An 18,518-nucleotide genomic window follows, 5' to 3' on the forward strand; every position below is an offset into this window, starting at 1 on the left:
CAGGTTTCTAACAAAACGCTCCATTAAAACACAATTAATTGTTAATTTTAATAACAATACCAGTAATAATAATGAGAAATGACGAAACAAAGTTCACTCTGTCGAGCTTGAACTGTTCTCATTGAAGTTTATAATAAACCGCTCCTCTCTCTCCTCTATAATGCAATCTAATTTCCACATTTGAGTTTCCACTTTTTCTACGACATGGAGGACGCACTTGTTCCAATCCTCTGCAGTCACTGTTCTTACTGCTTCTTCTAGCAGTACTTTAACTTCCGGCATTTTGTATGTTTTGTTTTTCGCTGCAACATAGCCTTTGATTCTGGCCCACACTAACTCGATGGCGTTTAATTCACAGTGGTACGGAGCAATTCTGAGAACAGTTTTCCCTGCATTCTTCGCCATTTCATCTATTGCGTATTCGTTGTGCGCTGTTCTGTGATTTTTAACTATATCTAAAAGTTCTTTCTTCAACATACCGTCTTCGAAATCGATGTTTTTAGATTTTAGCCACTCTGATATTTCGTGCTTATTGGAATTCGCATTGGGAACTTTCTCTTTTCTCCGAGAATGGTACGGCGCGTTATCAAGAACAATAACTGCATTTTCCTGAAGCCGAGGAAGAACATCTTGAAACCACTTCTCGAAGGTTTCGGCGCACGTCTCCTCATGATAATCTCCACTTTTCTTGGATTCGAAAGTCCACAAACATCCTTCAACGAACCCTGCTTTGCTGCCAATGTGTGCGATAATCAGACGTTTCCCTTTACCTGATGGGCCCTTGCTTCCGGTGGATAACCCGGACAGAAACGCTTGTTTTAAGGAATTTATAGTGTCATCTACCCAGACGTAACTTCGGGTATGTCCCGCGTTCATCCACGTCTCGTCCAAATAGTAAATGGGTCTGCCTTCATCTCTCAACCGTTTAATGGTTCGAAGATAACGCCGCCTCCATAAAAAGATGTCATCCCTGTCTACTAGCATGCTATCGCGCCCACGCCGGACATATTTGAAATTCATTTCTCTCAATAACTTATAAAATGTAGTTCTCCAAAAATTGCCCAGATCTGCATCTTCGTTCACGACTCTAAGCACTTTGTCAATTGATGGCAATTCGTTACGAAAAAAGAAATTCGTGTACTTTCCTTCGTATCGCATTTCTATCGAAGTCATCAACATTTTCAGAAAGTTTGGCGTAATTTTCCTTTCTTGGGAGACTTCAAAGAGTGTGTGGCCTTGTACTCAGTTATCACACGATGCACTGAAGAACGTCCAACACCTGTAGCTGCAGCTGTTTTCGAAACAATGTCACTCATCGACTGCTCTGGATGTAAAAGTTCCGTTTTACACGCATTAAGCACCATGTGCTTCTCAGAAGAGCTTAATGATTTCTTCTTTGCTCGCTTCTTTGGTAGACTTAGAACTGACACGTCGACCTCGCTCGCTGAATCCGTGGATGACATAATGAGGACAGCGGTGTGTGACGCTAATGAAATAAGTGAATATATAAAATAAGAAACCATGCGATGCTATTGGATGCGCACATAAATAGTGAATGCTCAGCGTGACTACAAACACATATACTTACTCTAATGATCAACAACGAGTCTTTCAAGCGTCTTTACAGATGAACTTAAGACATCCTGAAATCGCCGCTGTACAACACCCACTAAGGAGCTCACACCTGCAACTGAGACGGCCACACTTACTGAGCGCCGCGCCTGCGAACCGCACAGTGCATGGCTCATAAAGGACAAACGGTTGCACCCATCGCATTCGAACAAACTACAAAATTAAATTCAAACCTTTCTGAAACTTTTCTCGGTTACACCCCCACAAAAGAATGTAAAGGGAAAAAGTTTGTCGCTTACTGTATTTCGGACGATGATTTGGTAACAGTTCTATACCAGACGTGAAATTTTAATTCATTGATTCACTATTACTGACTCTATTGAGCAGAAAATTTGCAGACGTCATCAACATATAGTACTGAAGGCAATTATAAAATTATTTTGCTGTGTGACACACAGTTTAGGAGATATGGCGTGATAAATATAGAGTAACGCGAAAAAACAACTTTTCCTGGAAGCTTAAATATTTCTCTTTTTGAGTGACAATAAATTTTAATGTAATGTAAATAAAGGTGTCGGAAGGTAGTTCTCGGGTCTCTTTATCATGTTCAGGTGCCAAATTATAAAAAACACGACTTTCATTTTTTAATTTCTGACGCCCCTGCCTTGTACACCCCTCGACGGCAGCGCTGTGGTCATGCGCCTTGCCGTGTTTACAGTACGTCTCTTGTTTCGGTGAATGGAGTATAGTATTACTAGCACCGTGTTGCTGGAAAATCAAAAGTCCGGAAGTTGCGCAACACTGATAAGGCGCGCTGGCGCTCGCTGTGTAGAGGCAGCTGCATGCTCAGTCGACTCGAGGCAGCCGCACGGAGCACACAGCCATGCAGTACCGACGTAGAAGATATTCAAGGAGGAGCAGAATGCCAGTTTACAAGACTGTTATCAGCTTTGATGAGACACCAAATCCAGTGTCTCAACAGGAGATACTGAGTGGACCAATTACATTTGTTGGTTGTAAGATTAATTTCTCTTGTACAACAAATGAGGTAGTACCAGGCAATTCCTGGATGACTATTGCTGTAGTAAGGGGTAATGAAAAGCCTCTAGCAGGATTGGAGGCTTACTATGACAGAGACCTTATCTCTTACAGAACATTTGCAATTGGAGTTGTTGCTGATAGGAATTATGGTACTTGTGTTGTGACAACGGACAAGCCTTTCTCATTGTATACAAGGAACAGAAGAAGAATTAATGCAAATGAGAGAGTTAATGGGCCGCAATAGTTTGTGCTTCGCACATCTTGCATGATATCCTAGACGGACCCAATAGTATTGAGGTTAGGAACCTGGCGACGCACTGTAGCGTCTTCGTGTCCGTGACGTCATTCGCCGCGCAATACAGGAGCGAAAGGTTGGTACGTTTTCTCGGCGGAGGCAAAAGTCGACTACCTGTTGCCGAAGGCTGACAAACAGTTGCACATAACCGAATGGCACTGGGACACTTGTACGGATCGTGGGGCTCTCGCTGGGATAAGCGGCTTTTCGCGGGTACAGGCGCGCTAAGAGGTTCATCAATGAAGCACAACGTGCTGTTGTCGAAGACACGTCGTCAGGCGGAGGGAGAATGAGTAGGTGTAGTTGCGTGCGTTTGCCTGCTTTTACGCTACAACGATTTTGTATTCGGTGTCCACCCACACACATTTTGATTCTAGGAATCTCTCATGGGGAATGCCACGATTGTTGCCTAAGAGAGGCACGGCTTTCGAGATAGTCTTGTCCGCCTTCATTAGAGAATATTTTACTAATTGCAATATACATTTAGCCGACTTTGTGTTGTTTCCCAGGAAACCCACGAGAAGACTGTCTCATTTCGTCCCCCTTGAAACTTAATTACAATATTTAGGCGGCAGAAGCAAAAATTCGTGTGAAGTTATACTAGGAACGCTCTCAACATACAACCTTGAGCAACTGGTTAGAATACCAACTCGATATGGGAACATATTAGATATCTTGGCGACAAACAGGCCTGATCTTTTTGAGGAATTTAATCTAGAAAAAGGTATTAGCGACCATAATGTTGTTGTGGCTTCTATGTCACTGGAAGTTGCAAAAAAAGAAAAAACCACCAGCATAGAGTTTTCTTGTTTGGGAAAGCAAATAAAAGTGTCATTAATGAGTACCTTCACAGCCACGTCCAAGTATTCATCGCGGGACACAAAGATATCGAGCATCTTTGGTTGGAATTTAAAGCTATTGTCCACCACATGCTAGAGAAGTATCTGCCTAGCAAAAATATAGGGAGGGAAAGGATCCATCTTGGTACAACAAACATATTAGTAAATTGCTGAGAAAGCAGAGAATTTTGCACAGTCGTTTTAACGTCGTCACTGCCCCGCTGACAAACAGAAATTATGCGAAATGAAAGCAGCTGTCAGAAGGACAATGAGAGACACTTTTAACGAATTTGAAAGCAATATTTTTATCTTCAGATTCTAAAAATAACCCCAAAAAATTTTGGTCGTACGTAAAATGTATGAACACTACAAATAATTCAATACTTTCTCTCGCTGACAGTACGGGTAATGTAACTGATGATGATAAACAGAAGGCCGAAATTCTAAACCTAGCTTTCAAAAACTCGTTTACGATAGAGGACTGCGTCACCATTCCCCCTCTCAATTATCGAACAAACGAAAGGATGGCTGACATAGTGTTTAGTGTATCTTGGATTGTAAAGCAGTTAAGATCCTTAAGACGCCAGGAAGGCATCTGGCCCAGAAGGTATCCCCGTAAGATTATATGCTGACTATGCTACAAATATAGCACCATTCTTATCCATCATCTATCAGAGATCAATGGAACAGCGGGAAGTTCTACGGGACTGGAAAAACGCACAGGTCACAGCAATCTATAAAAAGGGTAGAAAATCGGATGCACACAATTACCGGCCAATTTCCCTGACATCGATTTGTTGTAGAATCATGGAACATATTTTGTGTTCAGACATAATGACCTTTCTAGACTCTGAGAAGCTCGGCTGCAGAAACCAGCACGGTTTCAGGAAACAGCGGTCTTGCGAGACACAGCTGGCCCTCTTTGTGCATGATGTACAACAGGCTCTAGATACCGGCTCCCAGGTTGATGCCATATTTCTCGACCTTCGAAAGGCGTTCGACTCAGTTCCGCACTGTCGCTTTCTCCAAAAAATGCCAGCTTACGGTCTATCCAATGATATATGCGGCTGATAGAAAGTTTTATAACAGACAGAGAGCAGTATGTCGTCCTGAATGGGGTGACTTCAACAGAAACAAGCGTAACTTAAGGTGTGCCCCAGGGCAGCGTAATAGGTCCGCTGCTTTTTACGATTTACATAAACGATCTGGTTGATGGTATTGACAGCGGCATTAGACTGTTTGCCGATGATGCTGTAATCTACAGGAAAGTAGTATCACACGAAAGTTGTGAACAAATCAATGAGGATTTGCAGAAAATAAATGCGTGGTGTAATGACAGGTAGTTATCTCTCAATATTAGTAAGTGTAACCTACTACGTATAACAAGGCGAAAATCCCCATTAAGGTACGAGTACAAAATAAATGTCCAGTCTTTGGAAGCGGTAACATCCGTCAAGTATCTGGATGTGACTATTCGAAATGATCTAAAATGAAACGATCAGATTACACAAGTAACGGGCAAGGTGAAGGACTCTAGACTTCGGTTTATTGGTAGAATCCTGAAGTGATGCAGCCCTTCAACAAATGAAATTGCTTACAATACGTTAGTTCGTCCAGTCTTAGGGTATTGTTCGTCTGTATGGGACCCTTACCAGTCGGGTCTCAATCAAGAGATTGAAAAGAAGAGCGGCAAGATTCGTGACTGGTACATTTAGCCATCGCGAGAGCTTTACAAATCTCATAGAAAGTCTGAAGTGGGATACACTTGCAGATAGACGACGCGCTAAACGGAAGGGGCTGCTCACTAAATTCATAAATCCAATCTTCGCTGAGGATGTAGAGCATATATTATTACCATCAACTTTCAAATCGCGCAATGATCACCATTCAAAGGTAAGGGAAATCAGAGCTCGTACTGAGGCGTTCAAGACAGTCGTTTTTCCTTCGTGCGATCCGCGAATGGGACAGAGGGGGGGCGGGGGGGAATATGACTTTGGCGCGAATTGTGCCCTCCGCCACACACCGGTTGGTGGCTAGAGGAGTATATATGTAGATGTAGATTTACAGGACTCCCAATGAGTATGGCGTGCGTTAAACTACTTTTCAATATTTATATAATTTCCAATGGTTGTAATGTTTCCTGCTTCACCGTAATTTCTGTGAGTGGGCCACCCAAGTCGGAAATTATTTTAAGGTGCAGTCAGTTTGAAATCTTTACAAAGCCTCTGCAGCAGCCTCTTCAATCTTAATGCTGATTTCTTCCTTTTTCCTCATTGAAATTTATAATTAATCGGCCAAACTGATTAATTATACACAGCTACTGATGGCTGTGGTAATCTGCGTCTCCTCGAAGACTTTTTATTAATGAGAAAACCTGGATGAACTTCTGATATTAATGTATTTAACCATCGGTTCCAACTTTCAGATGCGTTGTTAGTGCGATGGCGTCTTCCACAGCAATTTCACATATCTCTTGCTATATGGTTGTCATCAAACACTAGTCCAGAAGTAGCCGTAGAAGTCCTGAGGCTACTGGTTTTCAGAAGTGCTCTCCTAAATAGACAGCCAACCACAATCCAACATTTCCAGGGGAGCATTATCTGGAGTTGAACACACTCTTATAAAACAGTGCATTTCTTCGTTTTCTTTTTAGACAGGAATAAGGCTGCAACATTGAACTTGACTCCACAAACATCAATCAAAACGAAAATTGCAACAACCCAAAGGCTCTGTTTCAGGAAACAAACTTCTAGTTGACTGGACGATAGTAATTTCGAAGTCCATCATAAGAGACACAGGGTTCCATCCAAGCACGCTGGTTTTATTAGTTTAAAAAAGATAATATATTTCTCGCTTTTTGTTAACTAGCAAAACGTAGACAGCTGAAATAGTGTTTGTTTTCTTCCAAGAACTTCTAACATGGCCTGAAGTTTAAATAACTGTCCAAACTGTTTGTTCGAACTCTTGAACGTTCCATCCACAAAGAATGATATACAGTTTTATAAACATGATTTTCCTTTTCGGGGACAAAGACCAGTACTTTCTCAATCGGTCTCCTGTTACCATCTGCAAATAAAAAATAATTTTTCTGCCAGCATTCATGAGTAAATTATTTTCTTGAAAGAAGATTCCTCCAGAATCGGTCGGATTTTCCGTAGGTCCCATGTTCGCCCTTGTCTTGGAGTGCTTTTTCTCCTAATGCGATACTGCTACTGTTTTGCGCTTCTATGTGATGGTTACGATGTCACTTGTAAGTCGGGGAATCGATCGAAGGGCTGCCATACTTCTTCATCTTAGATTGATGAAATTGTTGTATCTGTTTATTTTTCACGCTTTTTTGCGCGTACGAAATGTTTTCACATTTCGTTTTCTGCTTCATCGGTAATAGAAAAATGGCTACCTTTGTCTGAAGCTGTGCTATTTTCAGTAGATAGTCTTGTTTTGATGTACTCTTTATAACGTTTACACAATGCACGTAAGTTACACCTTTTTTGTTGCTACGGAGCCCCATATACTGATGCCCATCGTTGATCAATAAAGGCCTCGCTTTAGTAGTTTCGGTGAACTCCGTCTTCCCAAAAATTAAAATACGGAAAAGTACTTGCCGTTCAGAGATCAGTACCGAACTTAAAGGAAAGCCACGCACCACAAACGCCTGTCAATGAACTGGTGTGCGGTCCGAGTTCTTAGTGCCGATGTGCGTTTCCCAGCAGTACGTCGCAGGTAGCGACGAACAGGTCAGTGTATCCTACTTATGGAACACCCTGTTCCTGTATCGACTACTTGAAGTGTCCTTGGCTCCGTAGAAGTGCCAACACTTTCCATCTCCGTACAGGTGTCTCAAACTCTGATCGAACACTTGGCTCCTCTATCTTTAGCTATAATCTTAGATGCTTCGTACCGTATCAGCTGTATTCCGATTTAGAGATAATCTCGCTGTTATTGATAACGGGGAAGTGCCTTTTCGTTGTGTCGCAAATGCCGACACGCCGGTAATGGCTGAGAGGCAGTTCGGTGATTCCCCGGCGCATTTGGCGATTACTACCAAATCTAGATAGTATTGCAGAGTGCGTGCATCTGTTCGGACCGTGGCGTCTTGTGCTGCAGACACTTTGCAATGAAAACGGCGAGGTGCCACTGGTTTCCAGGAGCAGTAACTCACTGAGCGGCGTTTACTCGTCGAACCAGCAGAATGGTAAGCCTTACTGTCAACAGTAACCCCGTGCAAGGGCAATCCACGGAGGATGGGGGGAGGGAGGGGGGGTGTATCACGGATGGACGTGATCCCCCTCCCCCTACGCCAACCTAAGCAGTCCGAGAGAGAGAATGAGTGAGTGAATCTCGGCGTAATAACAATTTTTATTTACGTACAGCTTGTAATTGTGAGTTTAAAACATGCAGAAAGCCTGGAACTAACGTAACGTACGTGTGACTTGTGTTATATCCCTTCATTTCATTGCTTCTTTTTGGCAGAATTTACGATAATGTGCAATAAAACCTGACGTGGTTTGTCGTTTCGTGATTGCGTAGCAGATAAATGAGTTATTGTGTAGGTGGTACTGACTATGGAATGAAGTTAAATCTTTTACTTTGTGAAAAATTTGTAAATTTCTAGGGCTGCGTTCAGGCTCAAACATTCAGATATTTTCGGTAAATATTTGATCTCTCTGGATTCTTTTCCTAGTTCGTAAGAAACAGTACTGCCACCACTTAATGTAAACAGCTTTATTTGAAGCTACACGTTTCCATTTTCCATCATCATCATCAGGCTTCTTGCAGTCACTACATTTATTGTTCTATGCGCCTTGACATTTCGCCAAAGTCCACTTGTTGGAAAATAGTACCTTGAATCCTGTTTGGCGCTTCTATTGGAATTTGACGAAGTTTTTGTGGAGACAGCTTGAACCCTGAGAAAAAACACATGCTCCTTTAAAAAAAAAAAATTAAATCAGTAGGCAGAGGTGATAATCGTCGATAATAGTGAATCAAGGCATAAAAAAGTTTGTTGACAATGGACTCTTTTACTTGGTATGTTGCGCAGACGAAACGTGCTACGTCAAATTGTAAAGTACGAATCTGCAGATCTCAAAAATATCTACACAGAAGTCCACGACGCTTATCTTTCACGGTTCACACATAATCACCATTTTTGTCCTTTTATTGCCGTGGCATAGCGAATCTGAGAGGCATAAAAAATGGCAATTGTAGGTAAACCATAAAAGATACACACATGTTCTAGTAGATTCTTTTTATAGATATCTTTGGAATCTATATTTTAGTATGACATAAAAATTATGTACCACATATTGATCAGGCAGTGTGTTGCTGCCGGCAATCTCTTCACTTCGTTGTTCTGGTCTTCAGTCAAGAGACTGGTTTGACGCAGCGCTCCATGCTACTCTATCCTGAAAAGCCTCCTCATCTCCCAGTACCTACTGCAACTTACATCCTTCTGACTCTGCTTAGTGTATTCATCTATTGCTCTCCCTCTACGATTTTCACCCTCCATGCTGCCCTCCACTACTAAATTGGCGATACCTTGATGCCTCAGAACGTGTCCACCCAACCGATGCCTTCTTCCAGTCAAGTTGTGCCGCAAATTCCTCTCCTCCCCAATTCTATTCAGTAACTTCTCATTAGTTACGTGATCTACCCATCAAATCTTCAGCATTCTTTCTGTAGCACCACATTTCAAAAGCTTCTATTCTCTTCTTGTCCAAACTATTTATCGTCCATATTTTACTTCCATGCATAATTACACTCCATACAAATACTTTCCGAAAAGACTTCCTGACACTTAAATCTATACTTGATGTTAACAAATTTCTCTTCTTCAGAAACGCTTTCCTTGCCATTGCCAGTCTACATTTTATATCCTCTCTACTTCGACCATCATCAGTTATTTTGCTCCTCAACTAGCAAAACTCATCTAATTCCCTCACCATCAAGTGATTTAATTCGACTACATTCCATTATCCACGTTTTGCATTTGTTGAAGTTCGTCTTATATCCTCCTTTCAAGACGTTGTCCATTCCGTTCAACTACTCTTCCAAGTCTGTTGCTGTCTCTGACAGAATTGCAGTGTTATCGGCAAACCTCAAACTTTTTATTTCTTCTCCATGGATTTTAATTCCTACTCCGAATTTTTCTTTTGTTTCCTTTAGTGCTTGCTCAATATACAGATTGAATAACATCGGGGATAGGCTACAACCCTGTCTCACTCCCTTCCCAACCACCGCTTCCGTTTCATGCCCTTCGACTCTTATGACTTACTTTACAGAGCAGATTACCTTTAAACGGCTGAACAAACTTTCATCAAACGTATGTCCCGACAATTCTGGTTAAACTAGCCTTCAAATAAATAAAAAATCTTCACTGAAATCGGTACATTAAATGAAATTAAAGGAATTAAAGTTTAGGGCGAAGAAATTTTTTAAAAAATAAGGTTTGCCGACGATATTATAATACGTGGAAGAATAGTTGCATGGAATGGATAGTGTCTCGATAACAGGTTACAACATGAACATCAAGAGAAGTAATACGAGGGTGATGGCATGTAGACGAATTAAGTCTGGCAACACAAGAGCAAGCAAATTAAGAAATGAGACAGTAAAAGCAGTGGATCAGTTTTGCCACTTGGGGCAGCGAAATAAGTGATTATGGCGGATGTAGAAACGGTATAAAAAGCAGACTCAATAACAAGAGAAGCAGTAACCACACCGAAAAATTTGTTAACCTCCAATATACAGGGCGTTTATAAATGAATATCGGGGTTTTAACGCTTTATAATATTTATTACATTAACTTACAGTTATAAACGATATGTCAAATGAATCAGCAACTCAAACAGTTTTACCAAGAACCTTATAAATGTTCAATGTGAGCACCATTTGCCACACGGCACACATCAAGTCTTTAGCCGAGTTCTTGCCAAACGTTGAGAAGTGTGTCTTCAGTGATCATAGCAACAGCTGCTTCAATCCGGTTTCTTAATTCAGGGAGGTCTGCTGGTAGCGGAGGCACGTACGCACGATCCTTGATGAAGCCCCAAAGGAAAAAATCGCATGGCGTTAGGTCGGTTGAACGTGGAGGCCATGCAAAGGAAGCCCTGTCATTGGGCCCGTTGCGGCCATCCACAGCTTGTGTAAAGTGAAGTTCAACCAATCGCGTACTTCGCTATTCCACTGCTCACATTGAACATTTATAAGGTTCTCGGTGAAACTGTTTGAGTTGCTCTTTCATTTGACATATCATTTATAACTGAAAGTTTAATGTAATACATATCATAAAGCGTTAAAACACGGATATTCATTTATAAACACGCTGTATATTTAAATGTTACGAAGTTGTTTCTGATGATAGCTATAGCCTTTTCTGAACGTGTTTGTCTGGAATGTAGTCTTGTACATAACTGAAATATAGATAATAAACAGGTTGTATGAGAGGATAATGCAGGCTTTTGAAATGTGTCACTGCAGAGGAATGATGGAAATCAGACGAGTAGATCGGATAACTGATGAGGAGGTACTGAACGCAATCGTAGAGAAAATTAATTTATGGTTGTTGTTGTTGTTGTTGTTTTCCGTCCGAAGGTTGGTTTGATGCAGTTCTCCAGCTAGTCAATTTTGCGCAAGCCTCTTCGTCCCCAAGTAACTACAGCAGTTTATAAGTGGCAGTCAAATAAAAACGAGATAGATCCAGAAAAGTAAGTAAATTGTTTATTATTTCGAAAGTAATCGCTATAACTGTTAATACATTCATCCCACTGCGAGAGAAGACGGTCAGTGCCTTCACGGAAAAATGTTTGCTGTCACCTATGGAACCGCGATTGTACCTAGCCGTGCACCTCTTCGTCTGAAGCAAATCGACAGCCAAGAATGTCTTTCTTCAGGGTTCCAAAAATGTGGAAATCGTACAGTGAGTGATCGGAACTGTATGAAGGCTGTGTAAGGACTCGCCCACATGTTGACAAGGCTGATTCAACTATGTAAATAACCATCATCTATAGATAAGTCATCTGTAACCCGAGGTCTTCATTCCATTTAATGTTTTTAGGTCTGTACGTATGCAAGTACGTATATTCTATTTAACAATTACTTCTCTTGATTATGTGAACATTTTTTCTGTATGGCTCTCAAAATATATGATTAATGGCTGAGCCTCGAATGCATCTTAGCTAAAGTTTTAGAGTGATTAAAGAACGTTAGTCATCACTACCTCTGTTATATACACGTGTTGTCAATATTCCTTGTAGCCAAATTTGGGTACATGGTTGGTTATGGTGTGGCTATTTATCCCCTTCCCCTTCTTTATGATACTAGCATTACTAACATACTAAGTCGTAACGAAACTTTATTTACATATGAAGACTTCCTTTAAATATAGTCGATATTTGACAGAAATTGTTCACTACTATAACTTAGATGCATATGAAGGCTGAGTGACGTCTCAATCCGCTTCTGAACATTGTATTTTTAGCTTGTTTTAATGTTGCTGATGCGATTTCCATTACGTTTATGATTTAATTGACGTTGTTTATATTCATTTCATCAAGTGTATGCAATGAATATGATACTGTATAGCATTAGGGTTATATAAAGTTTCCTACCTTGTATTATAACATCGATGTTATTCTATGTTTCGAGATAGCAACTTCGTTTTCTGTATCGTATGAAAACTGTACCAAAGATGTCCACCAAAGATAGTCCAATCCTCTACATTATCAAGTAACTTGTTATCTAGATATTTTTATACCATATGACGAAAATACTTCTCAATATTTTGTACAATGTAATACATGTTGTCCTCATCTTCTCTTCAGTACTGGTCTGCTTACATTTAGTATTCGTATGCTTGCTTCTAAAAGTCCGGTGGTATGTAGATGTTCATGACATGCTCTACACATTATTTAAGTAATGACAAATGTTATGAAGTGCTTAAACCGTTTAACCCAGTAAATGTTCACGTTATTTTGCACTTCTTTGAAAAAGAACTGTTAACATTTCCCGTACACTACACATAAGTATTTGTATCTGTGGGTAGTATCCGTGAAGATGGTCCAAGACTGAAACCGGTTGACATTTGGGTTTGAAATATAAGCAGCTGATGGCCAAGCATGCATTTTATACATGTTTCAACTGCACTGCAGGGTTTTCATAGGTAACTCAAGCGTAGCTTGAGGAAACGTGCAAGTTTTATTTCATCAAAATCGGATCACGGTGAAAAAGATATCGTTATTTAAAGTTTTATCGGGTCTGTCTGACTGTTGAAACACGCCAATCCCCAGAACTACTAGAAGTACAGGGTGTATCAAAAAGAATAATCGGATTTTTAAAAAATCGTAACTATTTTGTTGTTTGAGATATGTGCGTCAAGAACATACTGATGGAAAGTGCAAACTCTCGAGGCTTACTTGGTTCCCCGCAGCAGAGTGCGCCCACTTCAGTTCTAGTAAAAATGGTGTCGAGACAACAGAAGGCGTTTTGTGTTCCACGTTTTGTGCAATACGCGTCAGTGATAACTGTTCAGCGTGACTTTCGTACTAGATATGGTGTGGATACTCCTACAGCACAGAGCATTAGACGATGGCGTAAACAATTCCGAGAAACAGGTTGTTTGTGTAAAGGCAAATCGCCGGGCCGTTCCCGGGTGTCTGACACAGATGTCGAACGAAAAAAATGGCTCAAATGGCTCTGAGCACTATGGGACTTAACATCTATGGTCATCAGTCCCCTAGAACTTAGAACTACTTAAACCTAACTAACCTAAGGACAGCACACTACACCCAGCCACCACGAGGCAGAGAAAATCCCTGACCCCGCCGGGAATCGAACCCGGGAACCCGGGCGTGGGAAGCGAGAACGCTACCGCACGACCACGAGATGCGGGCCAGATGTCGAACGTATCCTCCATAGTTTCACAAGGTGTCCGCATCTCAAGGGGGGCATATAGAACACCTATGAAAAGGCATGAAAAAAATTTTTCGAGTCTCCCGTTCATCAAAAATCAAAATTCACAGTATATGTTTATTAGTTTCAAAAATACGGACGTGTCAAATCGGATGACTCTTACTGATACACTCTATATTTTGATGGGGTTGTCATAGGTAACTTGAACGTAGTTTGGGGCAGTTTTTCGGATTTATTTCAGCAAGATCTGACACGGAAAAAGGATATCGTAATTTAAAGTTCTATCTAAAATCGTCTACTCAGCTTAGTAGTTTTGTTTAATCATAATGGCTTACTACATAAAAGAACCAATAGATGACTCTGTTTCTTTTTTTTATTTTTTAGGTGACAGAATTAAGTGTCGCAATCTTATAATTACCAATATAGACTAACAGGCAATTTAGTTGGCAGTGATATACGGATTTACTGTTTTTCGCTTTGAGTATCAAAAGCAGAAACGACATTGCTTTTGTTTCTTTGAATTTGTATTATTTATATTCTTTGCTAGAAAAATGAATTTACTAAGTTCCCTTTGTGATTTGGCTGCCTATTCGTTACATTTTGATTTTGGTTCTGTAGGAATAAAAATGCCCAGAACATGGTCGAGTCTCTCTGAATGAAACTGAATAGCTAAAAGATGTGAAAACATGAAAATGCAATCTCGAGAATTCAACGAAAATCATGAGACGAGGCTTGCTGCGGCTCGAGAACAACGGACTTTCATTCACTCCTTGGAAACTCCTTCCAAAACCGAGGCGCAAAAACTCTGGTCCGGGGGGTCATAAGTAACTCCCTTCTCAGAACCCTTCACTCACAGGAGCTTAAATTTACTTCTCTCCAACGTAACATCATATAAGCGGAAATTTTGACGGGAAGTGGCACAGTCGAATGAGCTTTTATGCCCAGAATCCTGTTTATTCCTAACAATTAACCATTTCGCTTTCTGCGTGTACAGTTTCCGGGCAGCTTATGTTATGCCACCACTATAAGCGAAGCGCAAGGCCAGGCACTGCGAGTTGGGGGGCTGAACCTTAGTGTGGGTTGCTTTTCACACAGCCAGCTCTATGTGGCTCCCTCCCATGTCAGTGAAGCAAATGAGCCCTGCGCTCATGTCCCCAATTAAACTACTTCAAACGTTTTATACAAATAAGCCTTATAAGTGAAACATAATGAAATGAAATGTTCGTATGGCATTGGTGGCCGGGAGACCCCTTGCGGGGAAGTTCGGGCGCCGTATTGCAAGTCCTTTTTAGTTAACGCGAGTCAATGATAATGAAATGTTGATGAAGAACACACAACACCCAGTCATCACGAGATAGAGAAAATCCCTGACCCCGACGGGAATCGAACCCGGGACCCCATGCCCACGAAGCGAGAACGCTACCATAAGACCACGAGCGGCGGACAGTGAAACAAAAATTCCACGCGTACGAAGTTCCGGGCAAACCCATAAACAAATACAGGGGCAACGCCGGCTTTCTCGGTTAGTAAATAAATAAAACTACTGCATCTGACAAGATGGAAACATCGATTCATGTTCTTTTTATTGAGGTTTTAAATATAACAATGTCAACAGATCTAAAGCACCTGACTAACACAATAGGCTGTACAATGTAATGTGGCAATGCATTAAGTGCGAGGCAGAGAACTGAACCGGACCCTTATCCAATACGCGCCCTGGATAAACCACTATAGGTTTGGTACATCGATCAGCACGTGCGCGGTTTCTAGACATATGACAGGTTTATATTCTCCGATTTTAATGCATAACCTACGAACTATTAAAACATGAATACGCTAAACGCAAAATTGTCAGTTCGTGCAGATGTCTTTCACTTCCATCTTAGAGTAAACGACGAAGTGACGGCAAGTGTAGCGTCCGGCCATAGAAATATACAAGTTTATAAATCTACAGGGAAAGATTACTGAATATATGCGGAATCGAACACGTGGCATAACTATTTGCTGTATTTGCCATTTATGGCGTTATTGCCTGGCCTAAATAAAAAGGCGATGAATCAAGCATGGTAAAAAACTAAACACCGCCCGAACAAGCCATGAAGGCTCAATGGTACCGACCGGCCGCCGTGCCATCCTGAGCCCACAGGCGTCACTGGATGCAGATATGGAGGGGCATGGGGGTCAGCTCACCGCTTTCCCGGCCGTATGTATGTCAGCTTACGACACCGGAGCCGCTACTTCTCAATCAAGTGGCTCCTCATTTTGCCTCACAGGGGCTGAGTGCACCCCGCTTGCCAACAGCGCTCGGCAGACCGGATGGTCACCCATCCAAGTGCTATCCCAGCCCGACAGCGCTTAACTTCCATCATCTGACGGGAACCGCTGTTGCCACTGCGGCACGGCCCTACGCAGTGAAGCATGGTATTACGTTAGAAGAGACCCAAATTCATTCTTATAACGCTGTCTCATGTTTTGCTTCCTCTCCGCTTCGGCGCTGGCATTACAGAAAGTTGTCGTCTGCCGTCTTGTCCACTTCTGTTGTTGAAATCAGTTGCAAGAACGATGGAGAGGTGTGATGAGACTGTAATGTTGCTGATACTAGAAGACAGAATAATAGGTGCTTCAGGGATCCGAGAGGTCCATAGCGCAAATGACGAAAGAGAAGAAACATGAAATTAAAATTCAACATATACGAAAGTCCTGGATACTCTCGTTGCTTACGTTTATGGTAGCTGTAATTACAGAACTGATTTGTCACTATTACGTTATAGATTTTTTGTGGCAAAAAAGAGCAAGAATGAAGAAATACTGCGAAGCCATAAAAGGAAAATAAAATGTCAGAAATCATTGTTTCACGTGGTCCTGAGATGATCAAATTCGAACAATAATAATAATAATAGTAATCACGCTATCTGCCCCCTAACAAACCATGGCGAAGATCTTACCTGGTAGCCTATGTGAGAGGTCGTACGTAGGCCTACTGTATTTCACATTTCATTAATCATGTTTTATTGACATTTTCCTTATACCTACTTACAAACTCCTTGAAGTGCTTTGCATATGTCACTGCGCACATTAGAAACTATCTGACATATATAGCAGCTACTGAAATGCAAAACTATCAGTATCATAAGTGCTTCAAGGTGCTAATAACCAGAGTGTAAATTTCTTCAGGTTATGTTGGTTGTCAGTTATTAATTTTCTGCTTGAAATTTTCTCCTCAGTTGTAATGAGAAGCCAATGAAAAGCCATAATGGACACACTGCAAAGGTTTGGGATAGTGCTAAGAAAAGATGAGGCAATTCATTGTTACGTGCACTTCTCCTAGCATTTCACGCTTTCGTACAAATTCAGACACCTAAATTTTTCTTTTCCTACAACAGCTTGCTTTCTTCATCAAAACCATTGGCCTCGTCATGCAAAATAATCTGAATATGAAAGTTTTGCATCGTGTCACAGCGTATAGTGTTGTGTCCTGTGTTCCGATTACTGGCGCCAAAAAAAGTCACGCAACTTTCATGGGCTATGGTCGTACTTTCCTGTGTTTAAGCATGTTCACAGATGCAACCGAATAGTAGAGTACGCTGGCGAATTGACTACGAATGTTAATTTGATTGTGTTCTCTTCCATTCGCCCCGATATAAACCACACTTAAACGAGACAGAGGAGAAATTTTCCCTGTTCTGTAATTTAATAATAGTTTTCCTTTTAGTACGATGTTATCAGACGAGATCAATATTATTTCAAGATCCGAAATATTGCTAAAATACCGCATGACAGGTCAAAAACTGTAGGAAGCTAGGGATCTGAAACCAGCATAAATGAAACAATAATACGAACAGTCTGACTACATCGTCTGCACGCATGAACGCATAGATCTGAAACATGCTTACACACCTGCCATAAATAATGCTGCTAGCGTTGGTTATCTTCCTGCCTTCCACAGCGGTGGTCGACCCCATACTTGTTGCTATGGCAACCAAACGAGCGCGCAGCCAGTGATGGATATCGAACTGCAACTGTCTGAGCGTGCCGGTCAAAGATACTCGTACTTCGTTTCTTGCCTGTTTACAACATGGCCGCCACAAGCGATTTATCAATATATTTTAACGTATATTTCGAACGCCACTATGTCGTGAAGTTCTGCTATCTAAAACGAACTGCTGTGATTAAAAGTACGGGCTGTTGATCTTCGGATGTCGACTAACACATGCAAAAAAAATGGAACTGAAAGTTATTAAACTTGTTTTAAAACTCTTTTATTGTGAACTGTTGGCTATGTTACGGAACAGATCACATTTTTTATCGGCACCTTGTGTGTTCTGTATAAACTTCCAATCTGTATTTGCAAATACACCTTGAAGTTATGAATTTCTTTTACATTCGTTACTCTTGTGGTTTAACGAAAAGTATTTACACAGTGGCTTTGAAATCTCGATCAGTAGAAACGTTATCAACAGCAGTACGTCGGTTTCAATATCTGTTGTAATTGTTTCAGGGAGAGTTTGATTATACGAAACAGAGGAGTATAGCTGTAGAATGTTTTTAAACGGAAATATCCACTTATTACTCACACTATTTACAAATTAAAAACTTTATTAGAGCGCCCATTTGTTTCATAACTGACTCAAAGTCATCGGCTGGAGCTCAGTATATTGTTACTCTTACCATAGACTTCCCATGGATTCCTACTTCTACAGCACAAGCTTCAAACTGCTGCTCACTGCAAATGAAAGTAGTATCTACGTTTTCAACAATAGCGTAAATTTCGCCGGCAACTTCACTTTTCAGATTGATTGGAGTTCATTCAGGAACTATACATTCTAACTTAAAGTCCTTACTCCACGTGGGTATAGCGGAAC

The 18,518-nt window shown here is 41.1% G+C and overlaps 1 protein-coding gene across 1 annotated transcript in view; it reads right to left on the reverse strand.

The window, feature by feature from the left end:
• The window catches only part of LOC126176142 (polyglutamylase complex subunit TTLL1), a gene marked incomplete at its 3' end in the record, with an annotated part of 265,578 nt that extends 247,960 nt beyond the window's left edge, over nucleotides 1–17,618 (reverse strand). The window contains exon 1 of the mRNA XM_049923281.1: nucleotides 17,554–17,618. Coding sequence (XP_049779238.1) covers nucleotides 17,554–17,618 — 65 coding nt within the window. The remainder of the gene's footprint in view (nucleotides 1–17,553) is intronic.
• Nucleotides 17,619–18,518: the final 900 nt, after the last annotated feature.

Source organism: Schistocerca cancellata, chromosome 3 (genome assembly GCF_023864275.1).
Source record: "Schistocerca cancellata isolate TAMUIC-IGC-003103 chromosome 3, iqSchCanc2.1, whole genome shotgun sequence".
In the NCBI taxonomy this organism is placed as follows: domain Eukaryota; kingdom Metazoa; phylum Arthropoda; class Insecta; order Orthoptera; family Acrididae; genus Schistocerca; species Schistocerca cancellata.